The sequence below is a fragment of the Trachemys scripta genome, chromosome 3 (genome assembly GCF_013100865.1).
Source record: "Trachemys scripta elegans isolate TJP31775 chromosome 3, CAS_Tse_1.0, whole genome shotgun sequence".
NCBI lineage: Eukaryota > Metazoa > Chordata > Testudines > Emydidae > Trachemys > Trachemys scripta.
The window spans coordinates 72,768,011-72,783,308 of NC_048300.1; the positions used below are offsets into that span (position 1 = coordinate 72,768,011).

The 15,298-nt window shown below is 38.3% G+C and overlaps 1 protein-coding gene across 10 annotated transcripts in view; it reads right to left on the bottom strand.

Annotated features, from left to right (window-relative positions):
* RYR2 (ryanodine receptor 2) overlaps nucleotides 1-15,298 on the bottom strand; it is a 690,844-nt gene that overhangs the window by 389,453 nt on the left and 286,093 nt on the right. For all 10 annotated transcript variants that reach the window (XM_034765046.1, XM_034765042.1, XM_034765040.1 and 7 more), the window contains one exon: nucleotides 11,442-11,538. In XM_034765046.1, the coding sequence (XP_034620937.1) occupies nucleotides 11,442-11,538 (97 nt within the window). The remainder of the gene's footprint in view (nucleotides 1-11,441; nucleotides 11,539-15,298) is intronic.

The following is a 15,298-nucleotide window of genomic DNA, read 5'->3' on the forward strand; positions in this document are numbered from 1 at the left end:
TTACATCTAATAGAAATGTTTCTGGAAATAAATTTTAAAAATGGAATGAAAGCACTTTAATTAATAGATAGATAGATAGATATTCTATTATTAGGGTTGCCAACCCTCCCGGATTGGCTGGGAGTCTCCCAGATTTGAAATTGACCTCCTGGTGGCTACTGAAACCAATCTGGGAGATTTTAATAGGCCGCTAAAAGTCCGTTTGGCATGCTGCCCCCACCCAAGCTCCAATTCCACAACTCCCATTGGCCAGGAACCACGGCCAATTGGAGCTGCGAGGGCTGTGCCTGCAGGCAGGGGCAGCGCACAGAGCTGCCTGGCCAACCCTGAGCCTAGGAGCCAGACATGCTGGCTGCTTCTGGGAGCCACCTGAGGTAAGTGACACCCAGTTGGAGCACGCACCCCAAACCCCCTCCTGTACCCTAACAATCCTGCTCCAGCCCTGAGCCCCCTCCTGCCTCCAAACTCCCTCCCAGAGCCCACACCCCTTCCTCACTCCAACCCTCTGCCCCAGGCTCAGCCCAGAGGCCCCTCCCACACTCCAAACCCCTCGGCCCCACTCCCCAGCCCAGAGCCCACATCCCCTCCTAGCCCCCTGCCCCAGCCCAGTAAAAATGAGAGAGAGTGGGGGGAGAGCAAGCGACGGAGGGAGGGAATGGAGTGAGCAGGGCCGGAGCCTCAGGGAAGGGGCGGGCAAGGGGGTGGGACAAGGGTGTTTGGGTTTGTGCAATTAGACAGTTGGCAACCCTATCTACTATATCATTATGCTTATGCATGAGAAACTAAAAGTGAAAACAACTAGAAGTGGGTCTTAAATAAAGAGAAATTACCATCATTAATTTTCATTGTTGTCCAAAGTTAGAGAAATGAAAAAGTATTTCAGCATAAACAAGTAAAAGTTTAAACTAGTGTAAATGGTGAATTCTCTGTAACTTGAAGACTTCAAATCATGATTTGAGGACTTCAGTAACTCAGCCACAGGTTATGGGTCTACTACAAGAGTGGGTGGGTGAGGTTCTGTGACCTGGAATGTGCAGGAGGTCACACTACATGATCATGATAGCCTTTATGGCCAGAAGGGACTATGAGTCTATATCCAATATTAAAATTTGTTCCTATTGTAATAATCAAAGGAATTATCATTAACACAGAGATGAAGAAATGTGCTTTTAAAATGTATGATTTTTAACTGGACATGCTGCCTTCAGCCATGGCAGTTATAAAGGATATTAGAGGAACACGTTTTATTCCAAAGCAATATTCTTTTCAAGTTTTAAGAGAAAATAATACATCAAAGTGAGTTTGGTAAAGCTCTCTGCGGTTTTTCTTGGGAATAGACTGCTGGTAGCTACTGTGACATCTTGATCCCACTGACTTTTATAAATGAGATCAATTTGTATAATAATTGTTTTAATATTTTGCTTTCTTTCAGTTAATCTCATATCAATGATGTATTCGTCTTTTGTGGAAACCAGCTAGCCTTGTTAGATCTTATTATTTAATATATTTTGGGTTTTTTAAACACGATTCTTTGAATAGTAAAATCACTGATGTCCAGGCCCCATTAAGGCTACATCCTGCAAGGTGCTGAGCTACTCTTACCAGATGCTGGGTTCTTTCTGCTCTGACTTAGGGTGCTCAACACCACAATTAGTATAATTAGTAATAACTACTCTTTATTTATTTTTCTTTCTGCTTACCTTTGGATTCATTTCACCATTAGGGAAAAGCCAGCCATGCCTCATTTGTGTGTGATCATCTCAGGTTCAAAATTTAACTTTAAATATATGCTCAAACTGCAAGCCTCCCTATACACTACTCAGAAGGGATTCCACTTACCATCACCCTGCATGTGAAAAGCTACCACTCTATTCCTCTGTATCCCTCACTAAATAAAGAGGATAGGTAGCTGTCCTACTCATATTGTCCCTCCCAGAGTCTGCTGTCTCCCACCTGCCTCTTATATTCACTTGCTCCCCGCAGTTTATTCCCTTCTCCTGCCTCCTGATGTTGACACCCCGCACGAGTGTTGGTTACTTTCCTTTGTGTTGCCTCTGGGGAGCTAATGTCTGGCTGATTCCCCAACTTATAGTATGTTTTAGTAACCACCATACAGCACAATTCTCATAACTTCGTATGCATTAATGATAAGAACGGTCATACTGGGTCAGACCAAAAGTCCATCCAGCCCAGTATCCTGTCTACCGACAGTGGCCAATGCCAGGTGCCCCAGAGGGAGTGAACCTAACAGGTAAAAATCAAGTGATCTCTCTCCTGCCATTCATCTCCACCCTCTGACAAACAGAGGCTAGGGACACCATTCCTTACCCATCCTGGCTAATAGCCATTAATGGACTTAATCTCCATGAATTTATCTAGTTCTCAATAATATGATATACATATATGGATAGAGAAATGACTTTCAGCAGGTCATAACCTTTCCCCTGATACCTTACAAGGCATGCTTTATATGTAAGATCATGATTATATAATAATGAGGAATATGGAGGTTCCAGGATGCTCCCCAGAGGTACAGAATGTCACACCCTGCATCCCTTTCAATCTACCTTCCACATTCCCTTGATTCCTCATAGTTTCCTAACATATCCCAACTCCCTGCTGCCCCCATAGTCTTAATCCCTGCTCCTCTAAATTCTCTTGCGTCTTGTCTGGCCCTCACATGTCACAGCCTCACTTCAGCCACATTAGAAACAACAGGAGTTGGCAGCCATCTTGTTGACTTCAGTCACATTGATCTATAATGAAAGGTGGCAGCCATTTTGGTTAAGGATAAAACTTCACAGGGGTGAAGGCAGAAATTAGATATTCATGAGACTCCTTAAAACAAAAACTAACTTTCACATGACTCATAATGAAATCATGAGAGTTGGCAGTGCTGATGTTTCAAGATTAATTAGTCTTTTAAAAAACACATTAATATATTCAATTGAATGGTGCTAAATAATTGCAAATTAATATTAATAAACATGGTCCAATAGTCCTGTCACCAGTATTTGAAAGAGCTGGCTGAGGGACTTGCTGATTGATTAATGTTGATTTTAAATAAGTCTTGAAACACAGGGGAATTTCTAGAAGCCTAGAGGAAAGCTAATGCTGTGCCAATATTTAAAAAGGGTAAACGGGATGACCCGGGTAATTACAGGCCTGTCAGCGATCATAGAGAAGATAATGAAGCAGCTGATATGGGACTTGATTAATGAAGAATTAAAGGAGGTTTATGGAAAATAGATATATCAAACTAACTTGTAATCTCATACAAAAAAAGATATCAGGTTTGATTCATAAAGGTAATATTGTTGATGTAACATACTTAGGCTTTTGTAGGGCATTTGACTTGGTACTGCATGACATTTTGATTAGAAACTATAAAGAGATAAAATGAACATGGCACACATTAAATGGTTAAAGACGGATAGGTCTCAAAATGTAATTGTAAACAGGGAATCTTCATAAAACAGGTGTGTTTCTAGTGGAGCCCCAAAAGGATCAGTTTTTGGCCTTACGCTATTTAACATTTTTATTCATGACCTAGATGAAAACAAAATCATCACTGATAAACGGATGACACCCAGATTGGGGGAGTGGTAAATAATGAAGAGGAGAGGTCACTGATTTAGAGCGATCTGGATCACTTGGTAAATTAGGCTCAAGCAAAAAATATGCATTTTAATATGGCTAAATGTGTATGTGTGTGTGTGGAACACTCACAGGAACAAAGAATGTAGACAGTATGGAAGATTCTACCTTGGCTAGCAATGACTCTGAAAAAGATTTCAGGGTCATGATGGATAATCAGCCATAGTGACTAATCAGCATGCCGCTATGGCCAAAACAGCTACTGCAATCCTTGAATGCATAAACCGGATAATCTCAAGTAGGAGTAGAAAGGTTATTTTACCTCTGTATTTGGCATTGGTGCAGCCACTGCTGGACAACTGTGTCCATTTCTGGTGCCCACAATTCAAGAAGGATGTTGATAAATTGGGCAGGGTTCAGAAAAGAGCCACGAGGATGATTAAAGAAAAGCTTGCTTTATAGAGACAGACTCAAGGAGCTCAACCTATTTAGCTTAAAGAGAAGGTCATGATTACAGTCTCTCACTACCATCATGTGGCACAAATATTTAATAACCGCCACTGGGCCCTGGGGATGCTCAAACCCCCACCAGCCCCACCCCCACTCTGCCCCGCAGCGCCTCTTGCACGCCACTGAACAGGTGTTCCGCAGCATGCAGGAGGCACTGGGAGGGAGGCGGAGGAGTTGATCAGTGGGGCCTCCAGCGGATGGGAGGCGCTGGCTGCCGGTGGGTGCTAAGCACCCAGTAATTTTTTTCCCAGGATGCTCCAGCCCTGGATCACCCCCAGAGTCAGCGCCTATGTAATGGGCTCTTCAGTGTAGCAGAGAAAGGTATAACATGATCCAGTGGCTGGAAGCTGAAGTAAACACATTCAGACTTGAAATAAGCAGGAAATTGTTAAGAGTGAGAGTAACCATGGGAATAACTTACCATTGGTCATGGTAGCGTCTCCATCACTGACCATTTTTAAATCCAGATTGGATATTTTTCTAATATACATGCTCTAGGAATTATTATGGGGAAGTTCTATGGCCTGTGTTACACAGGAGATCAGACTAGATCACACAATGATCACTTCTCACCTTGGAAACTATGAACGATCCCAACATTCACTTTTTCATTTATTTTATGGTGCACACCACATTTTTGGTTTTTGTCATCAGGGTAAGTTAGCTTCAAAATGAGACCAGAAAATAGTTGTATCTAAATTAACTTATTTTAAAAAAACAGCTTTAACCTCCTTTCCCACCACAAAAAACAAGCGTTTTGCTTACTATTAGTGCAATTGTAAACTTCATGCCAAATACACAGCCATGCAATTGGCTGCCGAATCTGTCCCTAGCCACAGAAATGAACACAGAATCTAAGCTTTCATAATAAAAATGTTACAGATCTGACTCTCCACTCTATAAATGTTTTACACCAGTGTAACTCCTTTGAGTAGGCAATAATATATTTTGTGAAGAAAACCTTCCAAATGTTAGCTGAGTGTAACCAATGCAATGATATCAAGTATCAGGGGGTAGCCGTGTTAGTCTGTATCTACAAAAACAACAAAGAGTCTGGTGGCACCTTAAAGACTAACAGATTTATTTGGGCATAAACTTTCGTGAGTAAAAACCTCACTTCTTCGGATGCATAGCTATGCATCCGAAGAAGTGAGGTTTTTACTCACGAAAGCTTATGCCCAATGCAATGATGTCTGACTTAGTCTACAGGCAGGCAACTGTGAAAGGTATAAACTATCTCTCATTCTCCTTAAGTGTTAACTATGATCCTAGTGATGGAAATGTAATGTCAGTATTGTTGACTATTATACTTCTGATCATTTAAGCAGACAAATTCAGCTAATATGCTTATTCATCACTGCTGAATGCAGCAGCCAATAGAGGGGTGGGAGATTGGGAGAAAGCTACTTGCTGTCAAGGGTTGCTCAAGTGTGGAACTAGGAATTCAAGTCCTGCCAAAAAAATATAGTCTCTTTCAATCCAGCTCACAAGGAGAATGAAAGAGAAGATGCATTTTCCTATCCTATGCCAAAAACCTCAGTCTCTTACTATGATGCTTTCCTCAGGAACCCAGAACCATAAGTCATAGTGTTACCTTTCTGCCTCAGCAAGAGTGAATTGTGCTGGAAATTAGACTGTGTGTCCAGTTCCCAGCCACTCCAGTCAGTACATCTCACCAGCAAACTCCTGGAGTTTCTGACAGTCTATATCTTGCCCTTCAGATAACAAGGAGTGAACCCCAATTCCCAAATTCTTCAGACACACCTTTCCTCAGTGTCTAGTCCTTCTTACTGCGCACTCACAGAAATTATTAAGTTTGCTGCCTCCACACAGACAGAGCACACACCAGTCTGTTAGCTGAGGACATACACTTTACTAAATAACAGCACCAAGATGGTTTATAGTAAAGCTAAGAATAAGTTTATTAATAAAGAACAGAGACTTAAGTGATAATAAGAAAAAGAAACAGATTTGTTTACAAACAAAAACAGAACATGCTTTCTAATGAGTAAACCTTAAATGTTAACACGTTGCAATCATTGCCTAAGCAGTTTTCTCCCTTACATCAAGTTACTAGCATCACTAGCCCTCTAGGCTGGAGGATTCAACTTTCACAGGCTGAGAGGGTGCTGTACCCTATGTCCCCAAAGTGATGGATAACTAGAATGTCCTTTTCGTCTCCCTTATATTTTCCAAAGTCTACTGTCTTTGTCTCTGTTTAAAGAGCCAGGAAGACGTCCTGGGATTGTACTCTGTCCCCTGATGTACTCACTGGTTTCCTCTGCCACTTATTAGCTTGATGGCTTTATTAATCTTCTATGTAAATGTACTTTCATTTACCTCTGCCTGTAATCAACCTCGTTAGACAGGTAAATCCACATTCCTTTGTCTACAGCAGACTTGATTTATGCACTGCCTCCAAAACACATTTTAAGAACATATTTCCAGCACACATACATAACTCATTATACACAACCCACACATATATCATGCTATGATATTCCTAACTAGCCCATCACCAGTTTACAAGATACCTTTTGGATATATATTACAACAACAATGTGTTAGGGGTAGAGAGGGTATCAGGCCTGATATGAGTTACATTATAGTGGACCATCTGCCAGTGGGCATTGGGGGACTCTTAGGGTCACACTTAGCTACCAAAACCTCCACTTTAACCTTTAGCAATTTCTACAATTCGGTTACGCGTCATCACTACAAAAATCTGAAATATGAAAATTAGGGGGCAGCATAAAACAATGAATTTAATAACTTGAGCAAAACAAGGACTTTTGAACTGACTGTATTATTCCTTCTCTTATATAATTCTATAAAAAAAACTTTTTTTAAAAAATTTACCTTGAAGCTGCTGCAGAATTTCCAGCCTGCCTCATTGGAGTACTACAAAAATCAACTCTACATACTTTAGGCCTAGCTTGCTACAGATTATACACAGCCTTGCTTAATATGCATATAGGTTGGGGGGACGGAGAATAGTAAAATACAGCTTTAGGGCACCATCCCACTATGTGCTGTACCGTCTGACCTCAATCCAACACATGCTTAGATTAAGTAGGTGTGAAGCCCCATTTAAGTGCTCTTGCTGGATCAGGGTTGGAGTGCTCAACTCCCTAAGGTCAAGTCACAGTATCTATGAAAAATAATATTGTTGCCTCTAAAACACCATAGTATTATACCAGTTGAACTAAGGTATCATCACAAACTACTTTTTCCATCTTCTTCACCCCCCACTCTCCCACCCCATTCTGCCCTCCAACTAGTTGTTAATTACTAGATAGGTTAGGTATATACAAGTTCAAGATGAAGCTGCTTAAAACTGCTCCCTCGTTTGGATGTATTGAGGCAGACTAGTCTGTCTCCTATGACTACATTATTAAAGCTATTGAAGCCTATTTTATGAGCAGTCGTTCCACCTGGCATTTATGGCAAAGATACTGCTCTCAGAAACTCTATCCTACTTTACTGCATTGATTTTTTTTTCTAAATTACTGAATGTTGTCAGAACACTTAAATGAGCTCTCAGAGTTTCCTCCCTTCTCCACATCTGTACTTTTCAACAACCTACACACATTTTTTAATGGTTTTAAACAATTTTGAATAAGGGACATATATCACCACAAACAATACAGCCAAATTCCAATGATATTACACTGAAGGATTGTAAGGGTTTGAGAGAGAGTGTCACATGTTGCACACAATGCTTGTATTATTATTGATTTTAGTAATCTTTAGAAACCTACTTAACCTACCTACATGCAAATTCAAATAAATTTAACATGCACTAGAACACAACAGAAAAATAAACTATTTTCAAAAAGCTGTCTAGAACAGAAACCATCATACTTAAATGATTTATTCATTACAGATATTTGATGCCAGGCAACAAAATCCAATAAAGTTGGTATTTTGGGACTATCTAATCTTTTGCCTATTTGAGAAAAAGGTTTAGGAGAAAAATATCTTTTTATTTGCTAACTGAGCAAATCTGATTCAGAAATCAGTGAGTCAGAATGGATATAGGATCCCGCAATGCAATTTTTATGCTGTCATTTTGCAAGGTAGAACTGGTCTTTGAAGACTTCCTGAAACAAAACACAATTCTGTCTTTATGACTAAAGCCTGCCTTCAGACAATTCCAAAAGTTACCTGCACAGATGATGCAGAATAAACATACCTCCAAATATAGCCCGACTTTAGTATATACATTGTGTACAAAATGTCCTATATCAGACTGAGGCTCATGAGTCGCAACTGGCACTGATCTAGGGAGATGAAATGCATGAGAAATAAGGGCAGGGCAAATAATGAATCCTACAAGGCAAATAGTGAATCCTACAAGTTTACCACCCACCAAAATTCTCCATACCTTTCTGTGTGTAGCCCTGTCAGTAGCCAAATGCCACACATCAGATATAAAGTATGCATACATTTCTAACAACTGAAATTAGGCTCCACAGAAATCTCCCCGAGATGAGTGCATCCTCCTGTCAGACACATGGGGGGGGGGAGTACTAGTCCGCAATAAGATCTAAAAAAGATTTTGTGCAGTAGCTAAATCTGTAAATATTTCAAGAGGAGAAAAATGTGAGACATGTTAATGTGTTTCCTAATTTCAGAATGCTGGACTTTGCACCCTTAGGCTTTTTTTAATGTATAGGATTTTTTTTTATGTTGTATATTAAGGTTAAGAATAAATGTTATTGCCTATTGTAAAGATACATCCCTATTTTCTTCTTTAATTTGTGTTTAATTTAAAGCTCATTAAATCAGTGCTCGATGCTGCAAGCCCTTATGTGTTATCTCACTGCAGATCCTCCCGCTACACTTCATTCTATTCACAATAGCACTTCTGGAGGGAAGCAGTTGTAGCAGCAATAAATGCTACACCATATGGGCCCATTATATAGTATCTAAATTTAATACATGCAGTGGTCACACTTCAAAAATGTTCTCCATCTTGAAACCATTCTAGGGTTCAAGAGATATCCCATAAACTTTAAATGGTAAATACCACTGGAACTGGTAATATCTGTCAAAAAAAAAAAAAAAAACTTAAGTGCAACCACTGTAATTCTTTTCATTAGCCTGAAAAAAAAAGGTGCTATATATTTTACACAGCAAGGGCTATCTAATTTCTTTTAGCTATCTTAGAAGACAACTTGGAAGGGAAAAGATCTTTTTTAATGAGCAAACCTAATATGAAGAACAGGAGTACTTGTGGCACCTTAGAGACTAATTTATTAGAGCATAAGCTTTCATGGGCTACAATATGGAAATCGATGAATCACAAGGAATATGGGGAGAAATATTTTTGAAACACTAAGAGAAAAATAATTCTCTTGATTATATGCTGTTTCTATTTCCTATATCTAAGCCACTTTTCACAGCTGTATAAGTGTATATCCTATCCTGGCCTGCTTCTCTCTAGAGTGCCTCTGCTTGCATTAACTTTTTTTTTTTTTTTTTACATCTTCACTTTTTTTCCCCAACTTTTCCAACTTGCAAACAAACCAAAAAAAAAAATCAGTTATCTGCCCTGCTATAGTGCCTGAAACTAGATTCACAAGTCAATATTTAGCCACCTAAATCTGAGCTCAGAAGTCTCGCTTCAGTAAGCCTTTTATTTTAAAAAAAAATCTTTGACTTATTTATTGTTTTTAAGTGCCAGGAGAAACAACCCAGAAAAGTAAACATGAAAGGCACAAACCTTAAATCTGCAATGCTATAAGCAAGAAAGAAGAAAAACATAATCAAGGGATCTCTGGGCATATATAGCAAAATGGCTACCCTACAAACCAACTGGTAGGTTACAAACAAAGCAATCTATATTGTCTTGAGATAACAATTTACTATGACTGCTTAGAAATCAAACAATTATTAAAATATTTCAGGAGTTATCTCCTCCTCCACATACTAGTTTCTATAATCATTCAGTTAATTCAACTGAAGAAATAATCTGTCCTGATAAATCAGTGAGAAAAATCACATTTTCATACAACATAAAAACTAAATTTTGGAGTGACAGAGCATACTATTAATTTATAGTAGCATCTACCTGCCCCAGTCATGGACTAGGACCCTTATTGTGCTAGGCACTGTACAAAAACATAACAAAAAGATGGGTTTCTGCCCCAAAGAGTTCACAATTTGCAGGTAATACTTTTGAACATGAAAGGTTAAAATTTCCAATACTTCAGTAACTAGAAAATATGTTTCTTCTGCCCAATTATTAGGATGATAAAGAAGAAGGGAGCAGAAAAATATATTTATGTAAAATCTTTTCTCCCAAAGGACTTTACGAACAAGATAGACAAAGAAAGCACTTAATTCTCACTGAAATGCAGCCACTTATGCTATAACATAGCAACTCATCTGATATTAATGCCACAAAACTACTATTTAGGAGCTGAAATTAGAAATAATTTATAGGATTTAAAACTACACCAAGGCAATGTTTAGGAAAGAATGAAAGTTATCTAAATTAGCATTTGGCCAGAAAACAGATTAATGCCATACTCTTGAGAAAAGTTTAATGGGACTCTTTAATTACCTCAAATGTACACAATTTTGATTTTACCTCCCATTTGATTCATCCATATGACTGCTCATATGAGAGACACATACTGAATCACCATTACAAATTCCTGCTGCATTCTGGATTTCCTTCAGTCTCCTATCAAAGAAATAAACTATGCCCCCTCCCCCCCGAGCTTGTAAGATCTTGCTATATCACCTCCTGAGGTAGTCTGTATGCTACAGAATGGATCAGTAGTGACAAAACTGATGAAGTTTGCCTATAGGTCTTTGGGGACATTAAAGAACCAAATCAATCATAAGAAGAGTACATAGTTAATCCTGCCATTCTGTCCATCACAACAGCTCAGTTTCTAGCACAGTGGGTGTGGAGGTTTCTTGGCATTTATGCTCCCAGATTCAGTTTTAGGCTAACGACACAAGCAAAAAGGTGACTCACAAGTCATTAATTTAAAAGTTGCTAAGTGATTTAAAGTGAATTTGTTTCAGTTTTCTTCTGATTTCAGTTCACTTGCTTGATGTTCCTGGATTAAGTCCACTTCTAATAGAGTTTATTACTTTTGCAACTGTAAAGGAAGTAAGGTTAATGAAACTGAAAAAGGAAACTCCAGAGAAGGCTGTAAGTTTCATACCAAGAGTTAATCCCAATGGGATCTCTCTTTAGGATGAGCAATGTCTGTATCAGTCTAACATGCTGAAATATTGCAATATTGGTGAGTGTCAAAATTAATTCAATAAAGCCTGTTACTCCTGTATGTGTTTTAGGCTTCAAGACCTACCTTCGCTGTTCTTCTCCATGTTCCCCTGAAGGGACAGTAAGGCATTCATCCATGTGCCCATGCAATAGCCTCAGCACATCACCTCCTATCAAATATCCTGGAATGAAAGGAAGAAGAGAAAGTCATGTATATTTGTCTGAGCTGAACCACAAAAAAACCACATTCAAACAATATTAAAGGCTCACTTGCTGGCTAGCCTCAAAACAGTCTCCAATTATTCAACGTATCCACACCATGGGTGCATATACAGATCTGAGACCCGCAAGCACCCGCAAGTGTGCGTGGTACACAGCACATGTGAAATTGAAGACAGCAGTTGGAAATAAATCCCTAATGACCGCACTAAAATCTCAGCAAGTGAGAACATCAAGAAATTGGAACCTTTTCTTTCAGCCCCATTTTGCTTGTGTATGTGGTACTAAAAACTGACAATGTTCTGATAGCCTCACAATGCTTCCTATAATAATATGAGCTAAGAGGACAGAGATTCAGTCAATTTCCAATTCAATTCAATGAGATTTTATTAGCCTGAAAAGCTATACTAGTGTTGCCAACATGTAATAAATTCAATGCCTAACCCTGAATTTCTCCTTGCTAGTATGGATTTATATCAGGATCTGCATCTGTACATGATTTGAGGACTTAATTGCCTTGGTTTTACTATAGTACCAAAAAGGAAAATAAAATTGACATTGGCATCCTACTGGTATAAAATCTTTGTATCAGATATTTTGTCCTTGGATAGAAACAGATTTAGCCACATTATGGAGCCAATCCTGCCTTTATCTCCCCAGGTGCAGTACTAGTGCCTGCTCTTTCATGAGAGAGGGAGCAGGATTTGGGTGCATGCACCTCCGGTGCAGCACAGAGTCCAGCTTTTTGCATGGCCATGCTCCATGATCCTGAAGTAGCCTCCACAGATTGGTTCTACTGCCACTGTGTGACAGAGGTATGTGAATTCCTCGCCTCCTCTTGCATAGATCTTCCCAATGTCCTGCCGAGATCCTCAGCCTAGGCACTGGGGACTCAATTTGCCCCTTTGCGAACCATTCTTCACATGTATTTGATGCACAAGTTATATGTTCATAACCCACTTGTTTTTCTTCCAGGTTTTTAATTCAAAAGGCAGCTGAACAAGTAGATGCAGGTGATGGGAGTGTTTTCCTTAACAGGAAAAAAATTGGGTTGTTTTATTTTTTAAATGAAGGGGGTGGAGAATGTCTCATACTCAAAAACAGTTATTCTATTTTTGTTCAACTTTTTGAAAAGACGTTTCTCTTTGGATACAGAATTCAGTCTGAAAAGTCTTCATTCCAAAAAGTTATGAACATGTGAAAATGGGATGCTAGAAGGGAAATAGTTATGTAATCTTATAACAAGAAAGGCTGTGACTGCTATTGATAATTTAGCTATATTGCAAAGCAATTACAGTGTACAGCATTTCAAATATAAATGTTAAAAGTAGCACATGTATGCATATTTGAAATCTAAGTGTATGCTAAGAAAAAATCCTTTCAACCCTATATGCTCTTGAGCAAATTCAGTGCCTTCGTTTAAGCTTCAATATTGGATTAGCATTTGGCTTTCTTCTCTTATTTTGAAATATCGCAAATTTATTTGGGGAGTTTTCAAAAGTGAATTTTTGATTTGTAGGTAAAGGATTTTGATATGATAGCTTATTATGATTCCTTCAGAGTCATTACCAGATACATTTTAATTTTGTAATATGGATCCATATTGGGGTTAATACAGATATGTGTATTCAGACTTGTGTCCATCTTCAAAAGGCAAAACTCTGCACAAAGCAACTCTTTTTAAACTGCCCCCATGCAATTTACAGTACAAGTCTTGTTTGACTTGTTGCTAAAGACCCACTTCCACTAATCAACTTATGTTTGCTGATTCCTTAACACAGGTTTGTGAAAAATAATGCAACCAAGTTTTACATAGTAACAAATTCATTTCAGTTTTGGCTACAAATTCTGATTTCACATCATGGACTTATGATCTGTACATTTTTACTTAAATAAAAGCTATTGTTATGTTACTGAAATGTTTCAAAAATCTGACACAAATGTCTTCTTGTTTCTACAAACTAATATAAAACAAAGGGCTAAAGTTGTAACAGTATTTTTTTTAAAAAGAGAATGGAAATTTTTGATCCAGAACAGGTGTTCTCTGGAATTACATACACCTAGAACCAATAACTTTGTGGTTTGCATTCAACGATTTTATAGACATTAATTAAATTAATGTCACCCTGAACTCTGGGATAACAATTATCCATATTTTAATTATAGATAAAATAAGGCACAGAGACCAAGGTGATTTGTCCAAGGTCATACACAAAATCAGTGCTTTAACTTCAAGATCATCCTTCCTTCACAAAGGACAGACTTAATTACAGTAGTGATTGCAGGCTTTGCTGTAATAAAGTCTTCACTACTAATACTAATTGTTCCTGACATTACCCAGATGATTACCTATGCAAGGGAAAATGCTGCTCCCAAAAATTAAGTCAATTAGTTAAAAACCTGTATCTTTAAAAGAGGCAAAAAGAAAAAATTGTATTGACTTGAGTTTCAATCAAATGCTCTGATACAAAAATGTAAAACTGGCATCATTTTCATATGATCTTCTGTGGGTATGAACACCTCATCTGCTACTACTTTTCAGTCATGCACTGATAATTGCCTAACAATTCACTGTAGCAGACACCATTTTATTCAAGCTCTGAATGTGTAAAATGGCTCTGTTACCCTCACAGAACAAAGAAAATGAAGAGAATCGGTGTTAATGACAGTGCTAATCAAATCAGAACAAAACCAACGGCAATACCTGCCAGAAAAATCTGTCAGTTACAAAAATTTAAACTGGTGGGTGTTATTTTGTTTTATTTTTTAAAAAAACAATACACACCTTGCAGTAGATTGGGAAAGTAAGGATGTTTGTGAGTTTGCTAAAAGGACTGTCAGTACAGTATTTATAAAAGTAAATCACAAAATTTACTTTCTACAGAATTACAAATTATTGAGTTTTCTGCCATAAAAGATTATTTTGTAAGAAGGATCCCTCTTTCTCCTCTGCCCACAAATGTAGTAATATGTCATGGTGTTGAAATTCAGGAATTCTTTGCCCAAATTCACTTCAACAGTTGAATAAAAATTCTTTCTAGACTCTAAATATAACAGACCAATTCTACAGCCTGTCCCGTCCTGGCTCTTCCTCATCCATGGCCCATCCCAGTCCCATTCTCCTCACACAAGCAGTCCCATTCTCCTTGCCCAGCAAGTCCTAGGCTCACCCTTCAAGACAGATGCAGGGAATGAACCCAGGCCCTTTGGATTTATAAGCATGAACATCTACTGCCTGAGTTAAAGAAAAAGACCCATAACTAGAAGCAGTAGCAAACTCATAATCCTCTAAATGTGGTCTAATGATTAGAGGTGGACAAATAGCCTCACTGTTAGTGTGGGCTACACACATATATAGAAATTGTTTGGTAACCTAAATACAGGTGTCACTACCAGTTCTCCCTATATGTATTGCAACCTTAAGATTGATATGAGCGAGTAATTTTAAATTTGGACTGTAAAGTATTCTATCATTTATTTTCAACATTAATGTGACTTTAGGATAAAAATATTTACTTCATTTTTTTCCATTCCTTAGAAATACGTGTGTAGAAAATCATTACTATACCCTTTGGTACAATTTTTAGTCTTGGTTTTTGGAACATATTTTTTACATCCATTTGTGAGATCAAATGTTCATGCAAGAGAAACCCCCTTGCTACAGTACATGAATCATTGGCATATTTTTGGGGGGATGTATTTAATTCACAGTCCGGCGGACTC